Raw genomic sequence first — 23,035 nt, forward strand, 5'->3', positions numbered from 1 at the left:
ACAGAAGAATAGTATAGAAAGTGAAAGAACATTTATATTTGGTTTATCCAAGAAGGTACTAGCCTTGCCTAGTACCTTCTTGTACCTTCTTCATTTATCATATCCATGACAGGTTTATCAACTCACTCATTACTGTAGTCAGCAGTAAATAAAAACCATTGTAATTTGTTATCTGATATTGGCAAGGCCAGGTAAAATGTTAGTTTAGTAACCCCATGGAAGGCTACAGCTCCTGTTAAAACCGATGCGTTAATTTATGTGAAAATCATTTGAGCTGGTCTTTTCTCTGTCTTTATTTTTTATTAAGCAAGTGATAATCTTTGTGTTATTTCTTTTGGTAGATTTGGTATGTTGCTATAATGGTATGTTGTAATACATTGCAAGGCATTATAAAAAAAAAAGTATTGTTGCCCTTTGGCCAAAAGCCCATATGGGCAAGTATCTTGTCCATTTAATAAACCAAGATCCATTCATTTTTATTTGCCCAAATGTGGGTTCTGGTTGCTCTAGGCAAGCAGGCAGGTGAGTCTTGTGGCCTCTTTCATTGTTGTGATGTTGAACAAAATTAACTTGATGTGATTTAATTTTGTAGAGCTATTCTGTTATCAAGAAACCATGTAGCATCGATGTTCTTTTACAGCAGAAACTGGACTTGAAACTTACATCATGCAAGAGATTTGGAGCCATCTTTCATGCACTGGAAGCACACCAGTGCATGAAATTCCTGCACAACTTCACACATATAAAGACCATTCTTCCACTTGGAGGATGCCAGAAGAAGTTGATTGTTAGTTGGTGAAACGTTGCATTATTACATTAGTTTTAAGTCCAATTTCTGATTTATAAGAATTTGGAGGTTTCACTTCGACTGGATGAATTATAATCTAATTGTACGTCAGTTTAAGCGTGTAGCATGTTTTGTATGTTTATAGTGGTGTGACACTGTAAAAGAAAAAAAACAGATGTCCATATAGCTGTAAGAAAAAGTCTTAATATCAAAAAGGAAATGAAAAATATCAAAGGATTTTTGTCATAGTGTCCCTTTATGTGTTAAGTCTATGGCAGCCTGTGTGGTGAGGAAATTTATAATCGATTATATCTTTTGATAAAACGGGCCCCAGGATGCCAAGTATAAAAAGAAACAAAAGATGAAACAGGATGATATTAGCTTTAATAGTCATGATCAATCAATAGATATGACATCTTTGAAAAGTGGGAAATAGAGATGTACAGTTTCCCTCTAGTGGTGCTACCGGATAATAAATAACATTTGAAATCATATCACCATTGACATCAATTTATGGGTTCTTTTGAGGAGGGTGACTAAAACGTACAACTCAAGAATCTAAATAGGCCGAAAGGGGGCTTGGGGTTAGACGGTCCAAGTAGGAAGAGGTGAAAGAGGGGAGATAAATTATCAGAATGGAGATCAAGGCGAGAGCGGTTAGGAAGTCTCTGAGAGGAGGTACATCCAACGGGGACGGTGTTTGGGGCTTGACTGGAGATAAAGACCAACATCTTAATGTACCCTGTAAATTAGGCTTGGAGTGGGAGTGGGGTAATCATTCGTCTGGAGCTGGGTGTTTTAGTGTCCTTTAGCTGGCGCCTACAGTATGTGCCAAAGTGATTTACAATTAAGGGAGGGGAGACCCACCCCACCCAACTTGTTACTTCCAGCTGTAGCTGCGTGATTTTCACGTTTTCCTTGAACTTAAACATTTTGCACGGATATGATGAGTGAAGGGTTATTGGTATAAAAATTTGTATATTTTGATTTTCTGTTGCCACAGCGCTACTGTTCGCTGAGAAGGAATTTGGTATCCTATGGCACTCCAGAGGGCAGCATTGAGAAAATATTATTGATATTTTCATCCTGATATTCATTTTTTTTTGACTTGCAGCACAAATTCAAAATTCAAGAATATATTGGTAGAAAAATGTAGTAAATCTGGCTAATATGTGTTTCTGTCCAAATCATACATGCGTTATGTCAATTGAACACATGATTTTTTTTTTTTTTGGATTTTTTTTTTAAACTAGAAAACTATCAGATGTTGGTAAGGGTAGAATGTTAGTCTTGGGAAAGAGTGGCATTGAGCATGTTAGAAATCACTGTATTACCCGACAGTGGCCTAGGCACAAAATGCATCCGTGCATTTCAAACAAACCTCGAGATTGAATGTATGTGATAAAATTGTTTAATGGAGGATGCAGGGATGCAGTGAAATATGCCGGCCTGTCATCATGCCACGAAGTGAAGCATTACAGTCGAATGAAATACTTGCAGTTTTTCCGTGATGGATGAAAGCGCGATGTCACTGTAAATAGACATGCCACATTATGGCCAGACGGTGCCAAATACGGATGATGTATCTCATCTTCGATTTATGCCCCTAGTGCCACTACTCTTGTCTGTGTCTGTATGTGTGTGTGTGTGTGTGTGTGTGTTTGTGTGTGTGTGCGCTGCTTTGGAGAATGTCATTGACCATTCAAGAGCACTCTTCTGAGAAATGAACAGAAGTGTGCAACTAGAAGGTTAAAAAAGATAAACTATGGCATTATCTCTAAATATGTCTTCTATGTGTTTCCCCTCAAGTCGACAATTAGTTGTGAAGTTTTTCCTGTGTGAGTGAGATTTGCAGTACTTCAAGGTTGTTGAACACAGGGTTGAAGATTCTTTCCTTAAATGTCCTGTTTACCTTTGGCAACAGTGATTTGAATTTTTTTCAAGATATGATATTTAATGCATATCATGAGTAGGTCTGTTATACCACAAAACATCCCATCATATAAAATTTTTGCCATAAAGCCTAAAATATAAGGAGATATCTAGACATATTTTTCTCAATTAACCATAACTGCAGACGATTTAACATGAAAACATTTTTATTATAACTGTTGTTCATATTTTGTATAATAACAATACTTGACATCAATTTTACCGATTCAAATTTCTACAGTGGTTGTTTCTATCCCTAACTCACATTTTAGGACTATTTCAAAGCACTAATGCTGGGTTTTTGTTTCATCTGCAAATGGTAAATTATGCCTTTAACACAGATGGTTTGGATATTTTTTGCTTTGCATTGTATTCTTTTTAATTATCAATGTGTTCATCATTGCATACCAGGTGTTTTAGTACGCATAGCTCACCCAAGTTTCTTAACCCTGTTTTAACGGACCTTACCGCGACGTCGCGCTAACGTTCATAGAATAAATTCCTTGCCTCGGACAATAAAACCAAAGGAGAGAACAAGGGGTACGATTTGAACAGACACACACCAAATACCTCCTCTGGGTAGGCTTCCATGAAGAGGGTGTCCGGTGTGTCAACTGCTGTGACTACCCCACCCATCGGCCAGGGCTGCATATTGTTCTTGATTGTGCACATCTAGGGAGGCAATCATATTCTAAAGTAAGCAAAATGTTACAATAAACTATTTAGAGATAAGAGGTGAATTACAGTGAATTACTGCAAATCACAGTGGTATTTCACTAATAATATTGATTATTGTGATCATGGTTATAATGATTATGATTTATCTTGTTATAATTAAGATTGTTATTTCAGATTTCATTTTGTAATTATTATGATTATTACCATTGCTAATATAACATTATTTTGTGAGTGTGTGTGAAGAACATTGTGCTTCTGTTCATGTGTATTTGGATGTATTTTTTTTTTTACAGCAGTATTTATGTTTTTGTGTTGTGTGTATTGGGGGATGATGGGATGGGTTGAGGTTTTTTCAGTCTAGGTAGCAGTTCACCAGTATCCCTGTCTATTTCAGCTTTCATCCATTGTGGCATTTGCCTGCTCCCAAGCATTTTTGATAGCATGACAAGGCAATCAATCTTCTAATATGGAAGTGTGATTGAAATTGGTGGGGTATGTCTCTGTGTTCTAGTTTTACGGTCACATGATGCATAGTCATAACTAGTCTTTATTCACAGACTCTAGTTGGCATATTAACCTGTTCCATACTGAATTCTGAAATCCCCATAGACTTAGTACACAGGTCACCAGGTTCCCGTGTGGAATGAGTTAAATGTGTCTCGTGTGCATTCAGAGTATCATTGAAATAATGCCACAACATTGAAAAAAAAAAATATAATTTAATGTTTTTGAAATCTCTGCTTAAATGATTAGTGTTGGGGGTATTCTTTAGGGCAATGTTAAATGATGCTTTCAATTGTTTTAAAGGGACTGTACAGTTCTGGTTGAGGTGGGGATTCCTGTTTTGAACATTCCTAAGTGAGATAATGAAAAGCCTCTTATGAAATATGAAAGAGCATGTAATTTTAAGAAGGAATCAACATTTATTTGATGAAAATTTGTTTTCAAATGGCTGAGATATCCAAAAAAGTGCTAATAATAAAAGGCGTCATGCCACAACTTTATTAGGATCTCTTTGTTTCACCTTGTTTTTGGATATCTCAGCCATTTCAAAACCGATTTTCATCGAATAAACTTTTGATACCCCTTAGAACTGCATGCTCTTTGACATCTCATAGAGTGGTTTCTGAATATCTCGCAAAATGTTAAAAGCTAAATCTTCACCTCGACCAGAACTGTACACACCCTTTAAAGAAAAAACAAAAACAAAACAACATATGATAGGACTTGATTGTAGGATGATTTATAAATTGAACATTTTGGTGAAGAGGCAACTTGGCAGTGACTTGATTGGACATTAATGGACATTAATGGACATTAATTGGACATTAATTAGACATTAATGCTTTTTTTTTTTACTTTAAAATAGCAATATGCTGTGTTTCAGTCATTATCCCACTTTTACTCAGTTAGCAGAACATCATCTAGGCCACTTTATCATTAAAGTTGCTCTCCGATAGAATGACTGAATATCAATCATAATGTGAAGGCAAACTGTGCCCAAAACAAACAGTCAATCAAAACTCTTCATAATAAAAGGTGCTAACATTTGAGTGATTAATGCAGGCATTAGATTCCCCAGTGCCTGCCTGAGGATGCACAAAGCATCATTTAGAAACCTCTGACTGGTTAAATATTGATGAGAGTAAAACCTACCTGATGACAGTTAAAGTGGACTGTCATTTCAACTTTGTATTAAAAAAGAATGATGAGTATCAATCACATGAAAATGCATACCGTTTATCAGTGAGACTGCTTGTTCTGTGATATTCTTTGCAAATTTTTGTTCAACATTCTTTACTATATCAATAAACAATGTAACATGAAATATATATTATATTTACATGAAGTGATCTACATAAATACTGGTCTGTGATTGGTCATAATGTAGTTACATGACTAACGCATTGAGGATCAAAATTGTTACATTGCAAGCAGTGGCATCATGTCAGGCAATATAATTCCAGGATTTGACTAGCTGCTACCTGGGCTACAATGAAATATTGTGTATTTATGTAGACTATATTATATAACAAATATTGCCTTGTTCATTGTTGTAATATTTGACAGTCAAGCTTCGCCTTGAGACAATATTTTCCCTCAGTGCTCCCCCGGGGAAATATAATCTCTTGGAGTTTACATTACATCGCTATGAGGCAGTGTCTGTATGATATATATAGATATGTAAAATATAAAATGCAGGTATATATTTCTTTTTCAGCACATCAAGATATTAAAAGCTGTTAGAGTAGACCTGTTCACACTAACTCTGTTATCAGGTTAGTAGGACTTCTCTCGGGTCGTACACTGATACCCCGGTGTGCTCTTTATGTTATTGAGGGAAATGATGACGAGAACTGCCGGAGCTGCCTGTTTATGTACACTGGGTCCATTGGCAGGATTTATAGACTCCCCTTTGATGAAAGTGCCGCAGGCAACCATGAAATCTGTCACATTTTGGTGTCTGAGCTTGTCGTCCCCCAAGGTTGGAGGCTTCTGAGCGATGTCGAAGGAGAAGAAAGTTCAGCCTGTCCTAGATGCACTCTGAAACAGTTTGCATAGCGCAAGTGTTTGGCATTTTTGTATACAAATGGCTCGGGAACAACCATCAAGAATTTATTGTTTTCCCTTCAACTTTATGATGCCATCATTTATTCCTTCTCATTTTGCTTTTCAATTTCTTTAGTCAATCCCTTTAGTATTATGTTTTGTGCTCTTCTTTATTTTACATTTTTTTTTCTATTCCTTTTCTCCCCATCATTGTTATAGACTGCCATTTTGCATTTTCTAACCTTGGGTTAGAGCCACTATTTAATATCGGAAGTAGTGATTAAAAAGATGTTAGAATTATCACATTTCATTCATATGTATAGTTCAGTTGTATTACAAAATGCCCTTCCTTACAAATATTTTGAAGAAAATGATTTTTTAAAGAAAATATAAAGGAAATTCCACAAAAATTCCCTTTTCTAGCATTATGAAAGAGCACTTGACTGGCCTCTTTCAGAAAGCAGAGGGAATAATTGCTACCCAGAACATATGTCAGTATCAAGTTGATGGAATTTGTAATTTTCATGAAAAATGAATTTTTGTGGAATTTCTTTATATTTTCTTTATATTGGTGTCCACTCATACATCATAACCTCTAGTAGTCTCCTCATCCAGCGGTTCCAACACCAAAACTTTAAAAATTCATAACTTTTGCACCAATTGTCCGATTTTCCTCAAACTTTCACTGATACACATGTTCTACTAATGTTGCTGCTTTCACTCAATCCATATTGCTCTTTGGGTTTGGGTTCCCTTTAACATTGATTATCCTGATTAGAATTTTTACATTGGTTGTTTCTATTCCTAACTTACATTTTAGAACTATTTTGAAGCACTAAAGCTGGGCTTTTGTTTCATCTGCAAATGGTAAATAATGCCTTTAACCTTGTTAATTCTGTTGTATTCTCTCTCATCACATACAGATACACACACACACACACACACACACACACACACATGTGCACAAAACACATACCATTCACACACAGACAACTCATCACACACAGATGCACACATTCACACTCTCTCCCTCTCTCTCCCTTTATCTCATACGCTCTCTCCTCTCCCCTGACACATTTTGGTGTATGTTAATGGTGACAAATAAAATTAATTTCTGTAGGTGCGGTCAGATTGGCAAAAGATCGAGAAGTTTAAGATCGCAAAGTTTGGGCCATTGGTACGCACGCAAGAAGGAGTGCGGTCCGATGGCCAGTGATTGTGACGTAACAATGCACATCTGTACATGACATGAAGTTTCGCGGGAAGTTTGCGGTCACACTGGCAAAACTTTGAGATCTTAAAGATCGCGATCTTAAACTTCTTGATCTTTTGCCAGTCTGACCGTGCCTTGTATTGCAACACAAAAACCCATAACTGCAGTGTGTGAATGCAACTAGTGATGCAGTGCTTAAAAGGTAAACTTGAGGGATAAATGTTTCTATGGGCCATTCAACCCTCTCAGAATCAAAGCTGAGACTTTCATGAGCTTTAGCAATGGACATTTAGAAGTGATGGTTACAAATGTGTTAACACACCCAGGTCATCTTTACCACTAGGGAGAAAAGACTGCCAGCTGGAGTGTTTGCTAGCCAGTCTGGTGTCTGGGGCACCAGTGGGTCTGGCAGATTTTCTAGCTGTTCTAAGACATTTAAATCATGTGGTATTGAATGTAGAACCATAATGTACTTTCAAGTGCAAGCATTTATTCCGTCTGCAGTTACCCTTTGATATCTTCAGGTTCAGCCATTCATATTTTGCGAATCTGGACTTCCCGATGATTTTGCAAGTGATTAAATTCAAGATCTGGAGTACAATACTGAATGGAGATATGTGTGCAGGTAATTTTGGGATCAGAGTCAATATTTTCATGTGTTTAAATTTGCAAATAGCACCTGACTCAAGAAATTTGCAATAAGTAAAACCTTGAAATATTTAGATATTTGGCGAAATATTTGGCGTATTCAGTATACAATCCAGAATGGAAGTTCCTTTCGGTGTTGTTTGAGCTAGGTGTGTGAGCTTGGAGACGGTCCACAAATTTCCTTAATGGGCATCACTTGTTGATTATTATACTGGAGTAACTACCATGTGTTTGTTCTGACGTCATACTGCATGAAATTTGTTTTGCGCACAAGCTGCATTCTGCCCCATTTGCCTTTATCATTAGCAGTCAAGTCCTAATGAGTTATTAGGTTTGACTACTGGAGCATGTACACAAATTCATTCCAAAGGAATATTAGCAAGTGAGAGGTTTCTGTGCTGGGGGTGGGATGGGGGAAGGTGGGGGGAGGGGGGGGGGGGGGAGTGGTGGAAGAGAGTAGGGATTTCTGTATTTTGAAATATCATAGGCTAATTTGGTTTGCAGTCACTCCTGTTAAGTGCCCTGCCAGAGGCCATCAAAATTTGAAGTGAAAATTGTGTTATCTTATCGTCTTTATATACTGCATTTACTGGTACACATGAAGGAGGTATTTGTTTCATACTTTAAATTCTGGGAAATATAACCGGCATGACACACACTCTGAGCTCCATATGTCCTAGAGGCACCAGCATGGGAAGATTTGCCTTGGACTGTAGAGATGCTGTTTGCAGTCTATTGATTCCATTAGGTGGCAATTGGGGAGGCTGGCAGATGTAGGGCAGCTGTCTCTACTGCAATGTTTGTTTGCTTGTGGTTGTTTCTAAATACTGTGCACACATGTGGTGTCTTTTGATCTATGTGTCACAAGGTTCTGGTAGGGATTTTAAATCTCACTGGCTCCACTCAGATTTATGTGTGCATTCACTGTCTATTGACAGGTGTCAATAACCAGTGTGAAGATCAATTATTTAGACTCCAACAAACCCAAACTGCATATTAATGGGTTCCTAAGTAGTGTTTTTCACTGGCATGATGTTTTCTTTTTTTTTTCTTTTCTTTTTGGCAACATCTGCAGTGATTGGTTTTCATTTCATTTACTGTATACGCCAGATATATTTAGCAAGTCTAAATTTTTTGCAAATCAGGACTTCCTGACGATTTCGCGAGTGGTTAAATTCGCAATCATGCAGAACAGTACCCTATAGAGAATTGCATGTGGTACATGTGTGTTACATTCACATCGGGGTCAGAGTCATTCTTTTTGTGTGTCCTTAATTTCGCGATTAGCATCTGACTCGTGAAATTTGCGAAAATAGAAACCTTGCAAAATATTTTGCCATACATAGTTCTCAGTTCAGTACAAATAATTTTTCCTCTGAATAAGGCTACCATCAAGCAACTACCATTTGTGTGTGATTACTAAAAAAACAAAGAAAGTTGTATGAAAATGGAGATTTTCACATTTCAGCTATGTTGGTAATGATAATAAAAGCAACAATGTCATTATGATGGATGCAATACTATTACCACCACCATCACTGTTCTATGCCTCACAAGTTAAAAAAAAAAAAATATTTGCAGAATCATATCTTGACCAGAATATTGCTTTTCTATGACAGCACACTTTGACAGGAGTCAGATGGGAGAACTAAAGAAATGGCATTCACATTGATGCTTTAATGAAGTCATGAAATTTCACACATATTTCTGAACATTGTGTCCACATCTTATTCAATTATTTGTGATAACTGTCTGTAATTTGATTACTGTTAAATGGTATAAAAAAGGAAAAACAAAATGTTGTGCAGGTATATTTTGGGAGGATGAAAGCATTACCAGTAAGCATTTTCTCATGCTGTGATACCCAGAAGATGAACAACTACATTCATTTCCAGAATGTGTCTAAATAGTCATTATCTGAACCATTCAGTTCAAGTGTTTTTTATATAGTCACACTTGTCGACATGAAGTTTGTAAGGCATAAATGTCTGTGGCTTTGTTATAACCACGTGCCATTGTTACTCGCTGGTTGGTAATGTTTCCTGGTCAAGCTCCCGTTCCGAAAGCTGCTCCCTCTTCTCATTGTGTGTCTCCGGTTGTATCGGCAGCACAGGATGTCCCAGCACTCGTGCCTGAAGTTAGGGTTGATCATGGAATAGAGAACAGGATTGAGCACAGAGTTCAGGTAGGGCAGGATGTTCCTGCAGATGTACACAGTGAGTACCTTCACCATCTTGACGTCTTCCGGCACAAAACTGTGGTAGATCTCCAGGATAGTCCGTGGCAGCCAACATGCCACAAAGACGGCAATCACAAGCAGCAGGCGTTTGGCGACAATGTACCTCGTCTGGTTCATCTGCCTGCAGCGGCTTAGCTCATTGTCTATGCCCAGATTGCGTTTTGAGAGTATGAAGAAGATGCACAGGTAGTTGATGCCGATGATTGCCAGTGGGAGAAAGAGCGTGACCGTGGCATGTCCCAGGGCCAGAAAAATGCGGAGTGGAGAGCCGACCGGTGCACTGTACCGGCAACCGGGCACCTCATAAATGAAGACGGACGGACAGGCTACCAGAACGGAGAACACCCATATGCTGATGATGATCTTGCGCACCAGCCGCGAGTGGATGCGCATGTCGAAGGGCCGGCAGAGGGAGTAGAAGCGGTCGATGGAGATGCCCACCAAGATCCAGGAGGAGCACACCAGCGTCTGGTGCCAGCACACCATAATGGACTTGCACTCCACGGAGGTGATGCGGCGGTGCATGGCCACCACCTCCACGTAAATGTGCATGGGCACCACAACCACGCAGACAGTGAAGTCGGTGACGGCCAGGCTGCACAGGAAGTGGTTAGCTGTCGACTGCATGCGCCGAGAGTTGCGGAAGTACACCATGATGACGAGGATGTTGCCGACAGACCCAAAGATGAGGAAGATGCACATGAGCATGAGGTCGATGATGGAGTGGATGGTCCCTGGCTGGGGGAAGGAGGATTGTTCCAGTTCTGTATGCATGTGTGCTGTCGTCAGATTCAGCATTGTGTCAGCTACCGAACGACTTGTCGCATCAGTATCATAGTCAGTAACATATGTGACTGCTTGCACACTTGCCACCACCTCAGTTGACAGTTCACCAATTTCCATGATGTTGATGTTCTGCTCCACAAACAAATTAGGTTCCAATCATTTAGATGATTCCAGGTAGAGATGTGCAACTGTCACACCAAGCTCCAAGCCCTGTAGATTTTGCCATGTTCCTTGATTGGGGCATTAATTATAAAGTGATGCTGTCCCTGGAATAACAGTGACTAGATCCTTGGGAAGATTCCATTTGTACAATTCTTTGGAGTCATAAGTCCATTTTTTGTTTGTGGGCGTAACCATCAGCTGATGTACTAAGGAAGGAGTGTCGTGATGAAGTTCCGCCAGCTGCTTCCATGTCTCAGGTGCAGGAGTTTAGTGGATGTTCTCTGTGGAAAAGAATGAGAATAGGTGACATTTGGTATCAGGTAACATATTCATTATATATTCATTATATTTGTATGTCCCTTGATGATTGGGCAATCATGTCAATGCAGATATCTGAATAAAACAAACAAACAATTTACAGTCATTTCCCTTTTAAATAGACCCCAGTTTCTCTGTTTGACTTTTCAACTGCTAACATGTACACTATGTTCATATCTTCATAAGAACACTCAATATCTGTGTGCCATACATTTGAATGTATAAATGCATATAAATGCTACATGTTCTATCTGTATGACAGTACAAAAGCAAAACACAAAACATTACATTCATGTCATGTTATTTGCATCTGTAAATTTCATACAGTTGTAAATGCAAATACATATGATTTTGCTATTTTGATATGATGCATTGGAAAAATACACACACACACACACACACACACACACACATTAAACAGTACATTTGAGAAAAAAAAAGAAGAAAAGTCACATTGACGTTTCATGGATGGTCCTGTAAAGAAGATGAAATAGAATAGGTACATGTAGTAGAGGACCTGAAGATATGAATAAGAAGAGTTTAGTGTGTCCAGTCCGATGATTATCACCCCTCCCTAGCCCCTCCAACCTCCTATCACACCATGCACCATTGGTAAGGTGGAATCCATCTTGTCCTCAACACCAGCCAAGTGAAAAATCTGTTCTCTTTATGACCGGCTCTTCCATCTTAGGTATTTTGTTTATACTTTCACCACTCTACCGTGCAAACAAGTGCCATCATCGATTTTGGTGTTTTGTTTCAAATGTTCCCTTACACTCATGCCCCTTTGCGTGTTTGTTGTGACATGGAATGGAGTGTTATCTTCATTGGACATCTCTCTTATTGCCTCGTTCTCATACGTCACAAATAATGTTTGTGTGTTGATTATACTGATGGTGATGGTAATGACGGTAACTTTGATATCAACTACAATAGAAATGAAGAAGACGTAGTTCTTCATGCTCGTTAGTCTTGCAATTAGAGTGAACTTACTGTCGCAATATAGACATATACTGTTGCAATATAACAACTACCGTAAAATGTGCTGCCAGAGCCTCTAACTACCATGGAATCAGTGAGCTGTTTGAAGTGCTTGTTCAAAAATTGTGACCAACCATGCAATTAAAAACACATGAAAGTCATCTTACCAAGCTGAGCATTTAAGGAAAATAGTTGCATGAAAAAAAAATTGCTTTGAGCATAATAGATCTACACCCGGAGGTTTTATATCACGTATCAATTTGGCCAGTAAGACCGGTCAAGGGGAATGGAGCCAGTTTACTGATCATTGGATCTAACTATTTGCCACTGGGGCATTCGGTTGTCAGAGCTGGTCATGGATACCTCTTTTGAGCTCTGCGGGTAAAGAAATGAAAGAGAAGACAGTTATGGCTGGTCCTAATTGAAACACTAATTGGATACTTGGTTTCTCCCATTTCTGAGATAAAGCTATAAGGGAATGGTAGGAGTGGGTCCTTCTTCTTGTCTTGCAAACTTATGTTTGTTTTTGATGGTGGGATGTTTTCAGTGGAGAAGTTTGTTTTGATGGTGGGGTGTTTTCAGTGGAGAACCAATCACTTTCTTTTTTCATCAACAGATGGGAATGATAATCATGAGAGTTTTGATATGGAAAGATATCATTTTGGCATTGAAATCAAAAGTATGTTTAGTAATTTATGTTTCAGGGGTATACTGCCATTTTTGAGCAACCTGTTTTGTTTTGTTGGTTTTTTTTTCAAAGAAATAGAAGGATGGATGAATCAGGTTTTATAGAGAACTGATCTTGAATGAATTTTGCTAGTTATGAGTTCCATTATACAGCTTCCTCAGCAGCTTGTTTACAGAAAATGTAAAATGTAAAATGTGAGCGAGAGATCAAGAGGAAGTAACATTAAATGAAATATTTTTGTTAACCTTGTCTAAATTATGCAGTTTTGTTACTTTGTACAGTGATACCAGTTTAGAATACTGCCTTAGACATTATTTTAATGGAACTGAATACATATATATGGAAATACCATCAATGCAATAATGTTTGAAAAGCCTTCTTTTTTCCTTTTTTTTTTTGGCGGGGGGGGGGGGGGGGGGAGGGGCTTGCTGTATAATTGCATGAGACAATCACTGGTAAACATGTGTATAAAATTTAAATATGTCTTAATAAAGTTTTATGACCCTTGCCGAGGTCCCCCCCCCTCATCTAAACCTGGGACCTGAAAATGTCTCATGAAACATTTTCATATTAGGTTAGTCTTATGAAAGGTGAATGGAAGGTACCCCTTACCCAATCTCTGCAGGTTGTGCAAGGGCAAATAAATAGAGTGTCATTCGGTTTGTCTGTACAGACCTGTGGCCGAGGTTAATTAGGGAATTAATAATTAACAAACACAACGTAATTAGGCAGCAATGGGCTGGCTACCTGGAAACCATCAAGATCATCATGAATAGGGTGATTCCCAATCAGGAATGTTTTGAGTAAAGTTAAGTAGAGTGTACTCTCTGCAGAGTTGTGTTTTTAAATCGTTGTAAATATGCACAGGGTTTGGTTCATGCTGCGTTCAAAGACCCTAACAAGGATGCAGCGATTGTCTGCTTACTCAGGTGCTTCAGCATTTAAATCTCAAAAAAAAAAAAAAAAAAAAAAAATGGAAAGTTCTTTCCAGTTGTACAGATCTTTTGCGTAATTTCTTTGAAATTGTAACAAAATCTACAAGAAACAAATGCTTGGTTATTTCCAGATATGGAAAAAAAAAATGCACAATGACCTTATACAATGATGATGTCAAAAATGCACATAAATGCTGAAATGATTTCAGGTTGCTTGTGTTTGCCAACTACGTGTATCTCTCTTTTCTTTTTTTTTTTCTTTTTTTTTTGGGGGGGGGGTCTACCTTTGAAAATGCATGTATGCTGTCTGCGTGTGTGTTACAAGTACACAGTACAAAATGGATGAACAAGCTATCTTTTTAGTGATTTCAGATATGAACCCTCATGGTTTGTGTACCAAGGGGCAGAGGAGTTGGGGATTAGAGAGATAGATAGGCTACAATTTGCTACAAGGGCTCATTTGGAAATCCTCCGATAACAGCAGCTTTTTATCTCATCCGACGTCTCCAGGTGTATGTTGCAGACCTAATATACAGTATCTACTCTGCCAAACATGAAGTAGCAGTTACTATTTACATAGTTGCATGTGATAGCTCAGAATTGACCCAGCAGTCACCCAAAAGGAGCATCGCGTCATTCATGGCAATAGAAATTTCCCTATTATTCACTTTTAGATTAAAAAAGTTGTTTTTGATTGTCTAATGGGTAACAAAATCTGAGAATGTCCCTGAAAAATATGACTTCTATGCACCTACAGGAAAAAGGTGTCTATGGGAAATGCGTGTTATAGCAAAATCAAATTGTCCTCAACAAGTCATAACAACTTAGATTATGCATCTCATTTTTGGCATAGTCCAGTGTTTGCATCTATCAATTGTAACATAAAATGTTTTTGAACGCATTTGCAGTGCCATATGCAAACTGTCAGCCATCTACCTCATTCGTTACATGGAATGTACACCATTCCTCACATATTTGTCACATTATTATGCTAATTTCTCCCATCTATTTATGGAGCAGAACCCTGGAATCAAATTTGCAGAGAATCCTGTCTGTCCACAGACAAGTGCCTGCATTCAATCATGTCTAACTGGGCAATCAGTGGCACGTGCTGACATACACATGTTCGGGGTGATTTCGCCATCCGCCCCGAGTCACCACCTCCCCCCTCATACGTGCCGCTCTGTGCGTAAACATTCGGCATACCCGTAAGCTCGCCGAAGTCGTGAAATGATGTGGATGAAGAATGAGAGGATATCATGTTGCAATCTCCTGTAGCGGAGAGAGAACAAGAACAGTATTTTTTTTTTTCTATTATTAACCGTAACATACATTCTCCCTCTTGAGACCAGCAGGGAATAGAATCTGTATAATTCCAGACATCATTTTTTTTTAATCGGAAATTTGAGGTATTTCCTGATGAAATGACAAAAATAAACAGTGAATAAGATTGTACAAAATGTATGCGTATCATATAGAGTAGTCAACAACAGTACTAGATTTTAAGCCTCAGGAGTAACCATTTCTGGAAATGAGAATTAACCAATTCATCTGACAGTGTTTGTGATTTTTTAAAGCTCCTTCAAATATGATGAAGCATCTTTTGTGGCACTGCATTAAAGTGGTGATATGCAAAATATTAAAAGCTTGAAGTATTGAATCAATTTATTGCTTTTTCTGGAACATTACACAATGGACACAATCAATGTGGTCAGTGTAGTTGATACTGGTAGGAGTGTTGTTATCACTTTGAATACTAGTAGCATATAATCATGTTTTATTCTGAACGTTGTTGCAGTATTTGTATTGTAGTATGGGAATACTGGAGCAACATGTAGTATGTTTTGGGACATATTCATAATTGCATGTTATTGTAACTTATTCATTAGCAGATTCTGGTTGTTGTGACCACTGCAGTTCAGTGAGCAGCAACTCCCAAGTCCCACATATTCAGTGTGATGCTGGGCTTGAAGAGGGAAGAGCTCATCTTCACTGGGGAATTTATCTAGCTGTGATAAACATTGAGTGATTACAACTAGATGAGCATCATCCCATACGTCTTCCCTACCAGTTGGCAGATGACTCGATGCTGTAGAGTCATCCATCTACCATTCAGTTGGCTATTGAAGAATCCTCGAGCTCCTCTCATCACATAGGTCGATAATTTTTGTGCATTAGTGGTCTTCTACTGTTTCAGACAGTGAAATGTCACTTCCTGCCATTGCTCTCTGCATGTCATATCTAGCTGGACACGGGTCTGTCCGTCAAATGTTGGTAGGGCATCGATTTTCTTTCTGGTGCACAAGCTTGCATTTTCCAAGAGTGGATGTCAACTTTCTGGTCTGCCTCTCTCGGAAGAGCCATTTGCTGATCATCTTCCGTCTCGAAAAGATTGAATAAGTGTTTTCCCCCAGGATGTGAGAGCAGTGTTGATGGCTCCATGAGACATAATGACACCGCAGAGTGATCAGTTGCCGATGAAAATGGAGTAGATCAAATCAAGTGCAAAGTATGGTAGAGCCTCATGACCTGTCATCGGCCTCATCTTTATATTGAATGATGCTATCAGGACCAGCCTCATCTTTATATTGAATGACGCTACCAGAGATTTGATGTGTTCAAGGGAAAGAGCAGACTATGCTCAAATTGATGTTAAAAGATTGTTATTAAAAGAATAATAAATGACAATTTGATCCAGCCTGTAAATGATCATTTAATTTGCTTGAAAAATTGAAACTTACAACACACAGATATGCCAACTGTTCCTTTTGTTGTTGAATATATTGTACTTTTTTTGCCAAAATTACTGCAGGTTTCATGGAAAATACAATTTTTTCCAAAAAAAAAAATCAACATGTACCTAGTGTAGGTTTCTGCTTTAGATTTGACTCAGAAAAGTATTATTTTTATGATGCCACCCCCCCCCCCCCGAAAAAAGGGAAATGATGGTTTATGATGCAATCGTTTAAACAGGCTTGTCATTCCACTGTCTCAATGAAACTCTCCTCCAAGGAGGGGAAGATCTGAATTGAAATACAGTGATACGCAATTTTTATTATTACTGGAATGGAGTCTGCCTTCTACTAAAGTATTTCCATTTTTATAAGCCATGATAACTTAATTATGCCAGCCTCAGAGTAATATTTTCATTCCATACCTAAACATCATCATCATTATCTCTTCTTGAAGTCTATCAAGACTTTGGTTGCACAAGTCAATTTTTACCTGAGCTGTATTTAGTAGTGTTTTTTTTTTTTCTGTTGAAGGATCTTTTTAGATTGTAAATTTAGTTGTTGAATACAGATCTGTTTTCATCATAAAATTGGAAATTTGTTGAATGAAGACAAAACATTGTGTAGAAAAGTCTCTTGGACACAGATGGACATTACACCTGTGCAAATATGATCAATGTTTGTCACCAATACAGCACCAAACTTGGTTTTTGTTTAAAGTACACTGATTACAACCTTCAATGTTGTCATCATCCTTTGCTGAAATCAGAACACTGTCAGTGCCCCATGTAATTTGAATACTAGAAGTCAACATGGAACGTATATAACTTAAAGGTCCTGTTTTCCTTTGGAGCAGTGATATCAAAAATGTTCAAGTATCACATTTGATGCATATGTGTAGGTCAGTTGTCTCACAAAACATCCTATCATATAACAATTTTGCAATAAAGCCTAAGATATAAGGAAATATCACTATTTTCTCGCTAAACCATAACTGTTGATGGTTTAGTCTAGAAACAATTTTCTTGTAACTATTTTTCACATTTTATATATATTCCAATGCTTGACACTGATTATAATGATTAAGATTTTTGCATGGGGTTGTTTCTATCCCTAACTCACAATTTAGAACTTTTTTTAAAGCACTAATGCTGGGGTTTTGTTTCATCTGCAAATGGGAAATCATGACTTTAATACTTGAGACTGGACCATGCAGACGACATCTTTTCCCCTTAATTGGCCTCCACTTAGCTCTGCCTCTCACAGGAAAATGCTTGTCTTTTGCCTGCCGTACATCTTGGAGTATACTGGGAAAGAGATATGTGTAACATGTCATTGCCTATAGGCAGGTAAAGACAGTTGAAAAGAGAGTAAACATGAAACCCGAGAGGCCTGTGTGTTTTGTAATGCATAATTAATTGACAATTCTCGTCAAGGAAGTGTTCCTCCTTGGCATATAGGTCACTGCGATTGATGAACCCATGAAGTAAGTTGCAGTCCGGTACTGCCGTTACAAAAAAACATCATTAATTGATTTTGTTTCCCTCACCTCTCAACGTGACTGAATTTAAAGGACAAATCACTCCACAGTGAAAGTCATTTCAAAGTCAGAGAAGGTAGCAGATCTTGGAATAATGGAGGAAAAATTTGACAAGTGCATTGCAAGTAATAGCAGCTTAGATGTGTGCTCATTGACGAATATTAAACCTGGCATTTCTTTTGACCCCTTAAAATGGCCATTTTGTCAATGTAATGACCCAAATCCTTGTTTGCTGCATTTACAAAAAGAAAAGAATCTGATTTATCTTAGAGTTAACATAATGGGATTTTCTAACAGGAGCAGAGTCATAAATAAAATGTGTTGGAAAGAATATGAACTTATATAACCATTAATGTGCAAAAGAAAATGTGTAACTTTTGGAAGTGAAGTCTTAGTCTTGTGATCAAGATGGCTATTTCTAGGTATCCCATTTTGTTCCATGACATCTGCCTCTGCGACAATTGCTGCGATGAAATATCTGCGATGAAATATCTGCATGCTAAGCCAAACATAAATTCTTCCCACAAACATAACCCTAACCCTAATCCTAATCCTCATATCAAACTAATCCTAAAACCCTATCACAACCCTAACCCTATTTCCTTCAAGTGAATAAGACTGGAGCAATGGTTGCAGGAGCAAATGTCATGCCACCATCCCATTGAGCCATGATAACAGATGACTCACCAACATTCAAGTAGTGTTAACTTGTTTAATGTTTACTTTAGTTTGCTTCTGCTTTCATTGATCTCGTCTTGTTTCTCAGCAGTAATACAATTCAAAGCTCTCATCTCAATACATTGTGCAGTGAATATTCAGGAAGCATTGCCCTCAATAGAAATAGGAGCATAAGTCTGAATGATCACTGATCACAATTTTTAAAATAAGTTTAAGATTATAGCTACAAGATTTATCATGTTTAGCACTCTATCTGCTAGCCGCAGGGGGTCCCCATATGTAGTTTTGAGTTGTGTGGACGGGATGATGGCAAACTGGAAAGTTAATGTAACCTGAGCAGCGCGCTGCTGTATCATTGTGCATTACCAGGTTTATTGTTTTTCACAGTGTGTGTGTATTTCTTCTGGTTCTTTGGTTGAAACATCAAGTGGAACTGTCACTTTAAAGTTTAATTTTAGATTTATCAATCTAATGATTTAAAGGTGAGGTATTGCATGCATGCTTGACATTGTAGTTTAACGGCTAAGCCCTTATCATCGATGATTAGCCTCCATAGGAACGTACCTAATGCAAGAGTTACAAGGAGATATTGGTTGAGACATGGGACTGGGGTAAACATCTTTGGATTCAATTCGTTTTGTAATTGCAACCATACCCCCCCCCCCCCCCACATGCTTATGAACAAGCTCATTATGTGCTGTTGTTCTGTTTTGGGTCAGTACATAAGATTGCTCCGTGTTGACAGAAAAAAGAAGAGTACATTCAGTGGTTCTCTCTCCTACCACTGGATGCACTATAAACCATCCTGTGCATGGTGCAGCTTATCTGCATCTGGGCAATTTCGCGGTTAGTAACGTTACATTTAAGCAAATTCAGATATTTATTTTTACTACTAAATCACCATTTATTCATTTCAAGTCAAAATCATGTTTAAAACATGTTCACCATTCCCAGGTTTATGATAAAGAAAAGAATGAATACAATCCAACAAATATTAGAATTGTTATGGCAAATAAAAGGGCTGGTCAGTAATGTTACGAAAAAAAGGACATGACAAAAAAAATCAATATCTTGTGACAAAAAGTGTGCAAAAATTCAAGTTACTTCAAACAAAGTGTTGCATTAATTTCAATTATTGCATCATGGCAAATGTTCACGCAAATATTTTTAGCAGTTCGACCAATAATTAATCAGCTAGACCCCCAAGAGCATGGTTAGTAACGTTACATTTGTCCGGAGTAATTACGCAGGTCATTTCACCCTTTTGTAATTGACAAAATGTCACATGACTTCTGGAGTATTTAAATGTATTCATCTTTTACCCTTTAGCAAAACTTTGAGGAAAAATTTTCAAAGGAACCCACTGTAATTTGCATTTAAGTGAATTTCAGCGTCCCCAGTCGCACATGTACATTTCTAATGATGGTTTTAGATCTCGCAAAACCAATAAGTACGGAAAAAAAAAATCTACTGAATTTGAAAGACCTTAATGATTGGTGAACATCCATGGCATTAGTTGATACCTAAATCAAAGAGTAAGACAAAGAGGCACATTTCTTTTATCCATGTCATGTCCACCTAACTGCAGAATTGCCCATCTTCTGTTTTTCGGACTCTTGTAAAAAAAAAAAAAGAAAAACCCTCAGTGAATCAGTCATCACAATTTCATCATATATGTCAGATTGATACATCCTGTGCACATAAAGTGTCAACGTCATTCCTCGGCCCAAGAGACTTTCCATTATCAACAGGGCATTCCTGTAGAGCAGTGGAGCATTGCTAGACCCAATAAATCCCACCTAAGGGGGAGCCAAAGTTGACTGGGACGAAGAGAAGAAAGCGTTTGAGAGAGAGCAAGAAGGAGAAAGAGAGAGTTGGAGAGAGAGTTGGATTGGGAGAGTGAGAGAGAGGTGGTGTGGGGTTGATTAAATTCACAGTGAAGAATATATATATATATATATATATATATATATATATAAGTAACAAAGCTGCATTTTTCTCTTGCCAACACGTGGACTACCTTATCAACGTATATATATATATATATATATATATATATATATACACACATATATGTTCTCCTGTCTATCATCTTAGACTTTATCTTTGTTGCAAGTTTGTGGTGCAAAAGCCCATGCACTCTTAAGAGAACCCATGGCTTTCTTCAAATTAGATTTCTGCCAGCAAAACTGCATTGGTATGCTGATAGAGAGCAAGAGAAAAAGGAAACAAAGAGAGATAAAAAAAGACAGGCAGGTGTGGACACAGATAAACATATCATGGGAAGGGAGAGAGAGATACTAAGATTGCAATAATATACCCCTTTATACCAAATGATTACAATAGATGCACCTGGATGCACCCATCACATTTCTTCTCCTTTCCTCCTTTTCTCTTCTTTGGGGAGGAGGTCTTATTGAGTAGTTCAGAGGGAAGTAAAGTTGACATGCCAGTGAAAAGCCATTGAAAATTTGGGCTTAAGTTAGCCTTGTCGCTACCCCCTCCACACACTCTCATATACATTGTACATGCAGCTTTCAGTACACATGCATGTTATCATACATAGATACTAGTACATAGATAGGTAGATAGATAAAGATAAGCATTGAACTGAAAAATATATCAACACAAATTACTGCTCTATAATTTTATGTGTATATATATATATATATATATACATCTATATATATATATATATATATATATATATATATATATATATACATATATATATACATATATACATATATATATATATATATATATATGCCTATGTATAATTTCTGTCAAGAAGTATCAGTGAAGGATGTTTGAAGAAAGCAAAAAGAAAAAGAGCAAAAAGATGATAGGAAAATAATTATTAGCGGGTTGAGCACCCAATTTGATTGACTGTCGTTTACTGCTAAAATGATGTTGATTTATTGCTGCCTGGTGAAAGACGCTCTTCCCCAAGTGGACGAAGAGATGTTACCAGGTGTTCTGCTTGTCGGTGTGCATAACCTACGTGCCTTGCTGTACACATTTAGACTTAAAGGGAGACTTCACTCCATGTCCATGCTGACTTTTCATGCTAAGTCAGACATACAGAACAGCAAAAGTGTAACTGGAATATTGAGGCCCCCCCCCCCCCCCCCCACACACACACACAAAAGACATTTATTTTTATCTATATGAGACTTATGGAAGATGAGCAATGTTCATATTTTCAAATAACAGCAGTATTGGTCAAAATGACATAAATGCAAATTAGATGAGATGATAATGCTATCCCTTTGTGTTTATCCCATTGGCTTGCGCACATATCTTCCTAGATTTCCTATTTGATGAAAAGAAATTTCATCCCTCACATCAAATTACTTTTGGGGTGTAATGTTTTACAATGTTGACTTTTTTGATGAGTTGAGCCAGAAGTAGAGGGATTGGTAGAGTTGGAGTTTTTAATTAATGACAGAACTCTCCTTTCAACTGTTCCATGAAATGGTTTTTGTAAGAATACTGCACTAAGAGGGCCTAATATCAGTCATTGAAAAGAATAGTAGCCTAAGTGTGTTGATGAAAAGATACCTCCTTCATTACATGAAGAGGCAGAGAAGGGCCAGGAGCATCTCAGAAAAAGCACCGTTAGTTAAAGCACTGTTAGTTTAAGTCCCTGTCCAGCCCCCTCCCCAGCCCCTCCCCACCCAGGATTTGTTTGCTGACTTAAACTCTGGATATCACTCAAGTGACAATGTTTGGAGATGTAGTTATTTGTCAAGATGGACATTTACTGAAGTGCGTGGTTTGTGTTTATTGTAGTTTGGTAGTCCATACTCTCAATTAGCAGAAGAACAGGGGGATTGCCAGTGGGATAGTATACAAATATACAATACCTTTCATGAGTCTAGCAATTAAAAAAGATATGAGTCAATGAAGAGGCAGAGATAGTAACTTTACCCCGAGGGCAAATTCATATCAAACTAACTATACCTGAGGCTTGCCAGAGGTATAGTAAATATGATAAAGAGAGAATTTTGTTCATGCCTTTGAATGCTTATAGTTTGCTTGAGTCAAGAAAGACATTGTATATTTTTTTTTATATCCCTCATGAACATATCAAATGAGTTTGTAGGCTAAATCGCAAAGCCTGCATTGTTTTCTTGCTGTGGTATTCACTGGTTTTGATACCAAA

The 23,035-nt window shown here is 37.8% G+C and overlaps 2 protein-coding genes across 2 annotated transcripts in view; one reads left to right on the forward strand and one right to left on the reverse strand.

Moving 5' to 3' along the window:
* LOC140235436 (poly [ADP-ribose] polymerase 1-like) overlaps window positions 1-23,035 on the forward strand; it is a 73,171-nt gene that overhangs the window by 31,245 nt on the left and 18,891 nt on the right. The window lies entirely within an intron of this gene.
* LOC140235425 (neuromedin-B receptor-like) lies at window positions 9,808-10,845 on the reverse strand. The gene has a single exon (XM_072315455.1). The coding sequence runs from the start codon at window positions 10,843-10,845 to the stop codon at window positions 9,808-9,810; it is 1,038 nt and encodes a 345-aa protein (XP_072171556.1).

The sequence above is a fragment of the Diadema setosum genome, chromosome 1 (assembly GCF_964275005.1).
Source record: "Diadema setosum chromosome 1, eeDiaSeto1, whole genome shotgun sequence".
Lineage (NCBI taxonomy): Eukaryota > Metazoa > Echinodermata > Echinoidea > Diadematoida > Diadematidae > Diadema > Diadema setosum.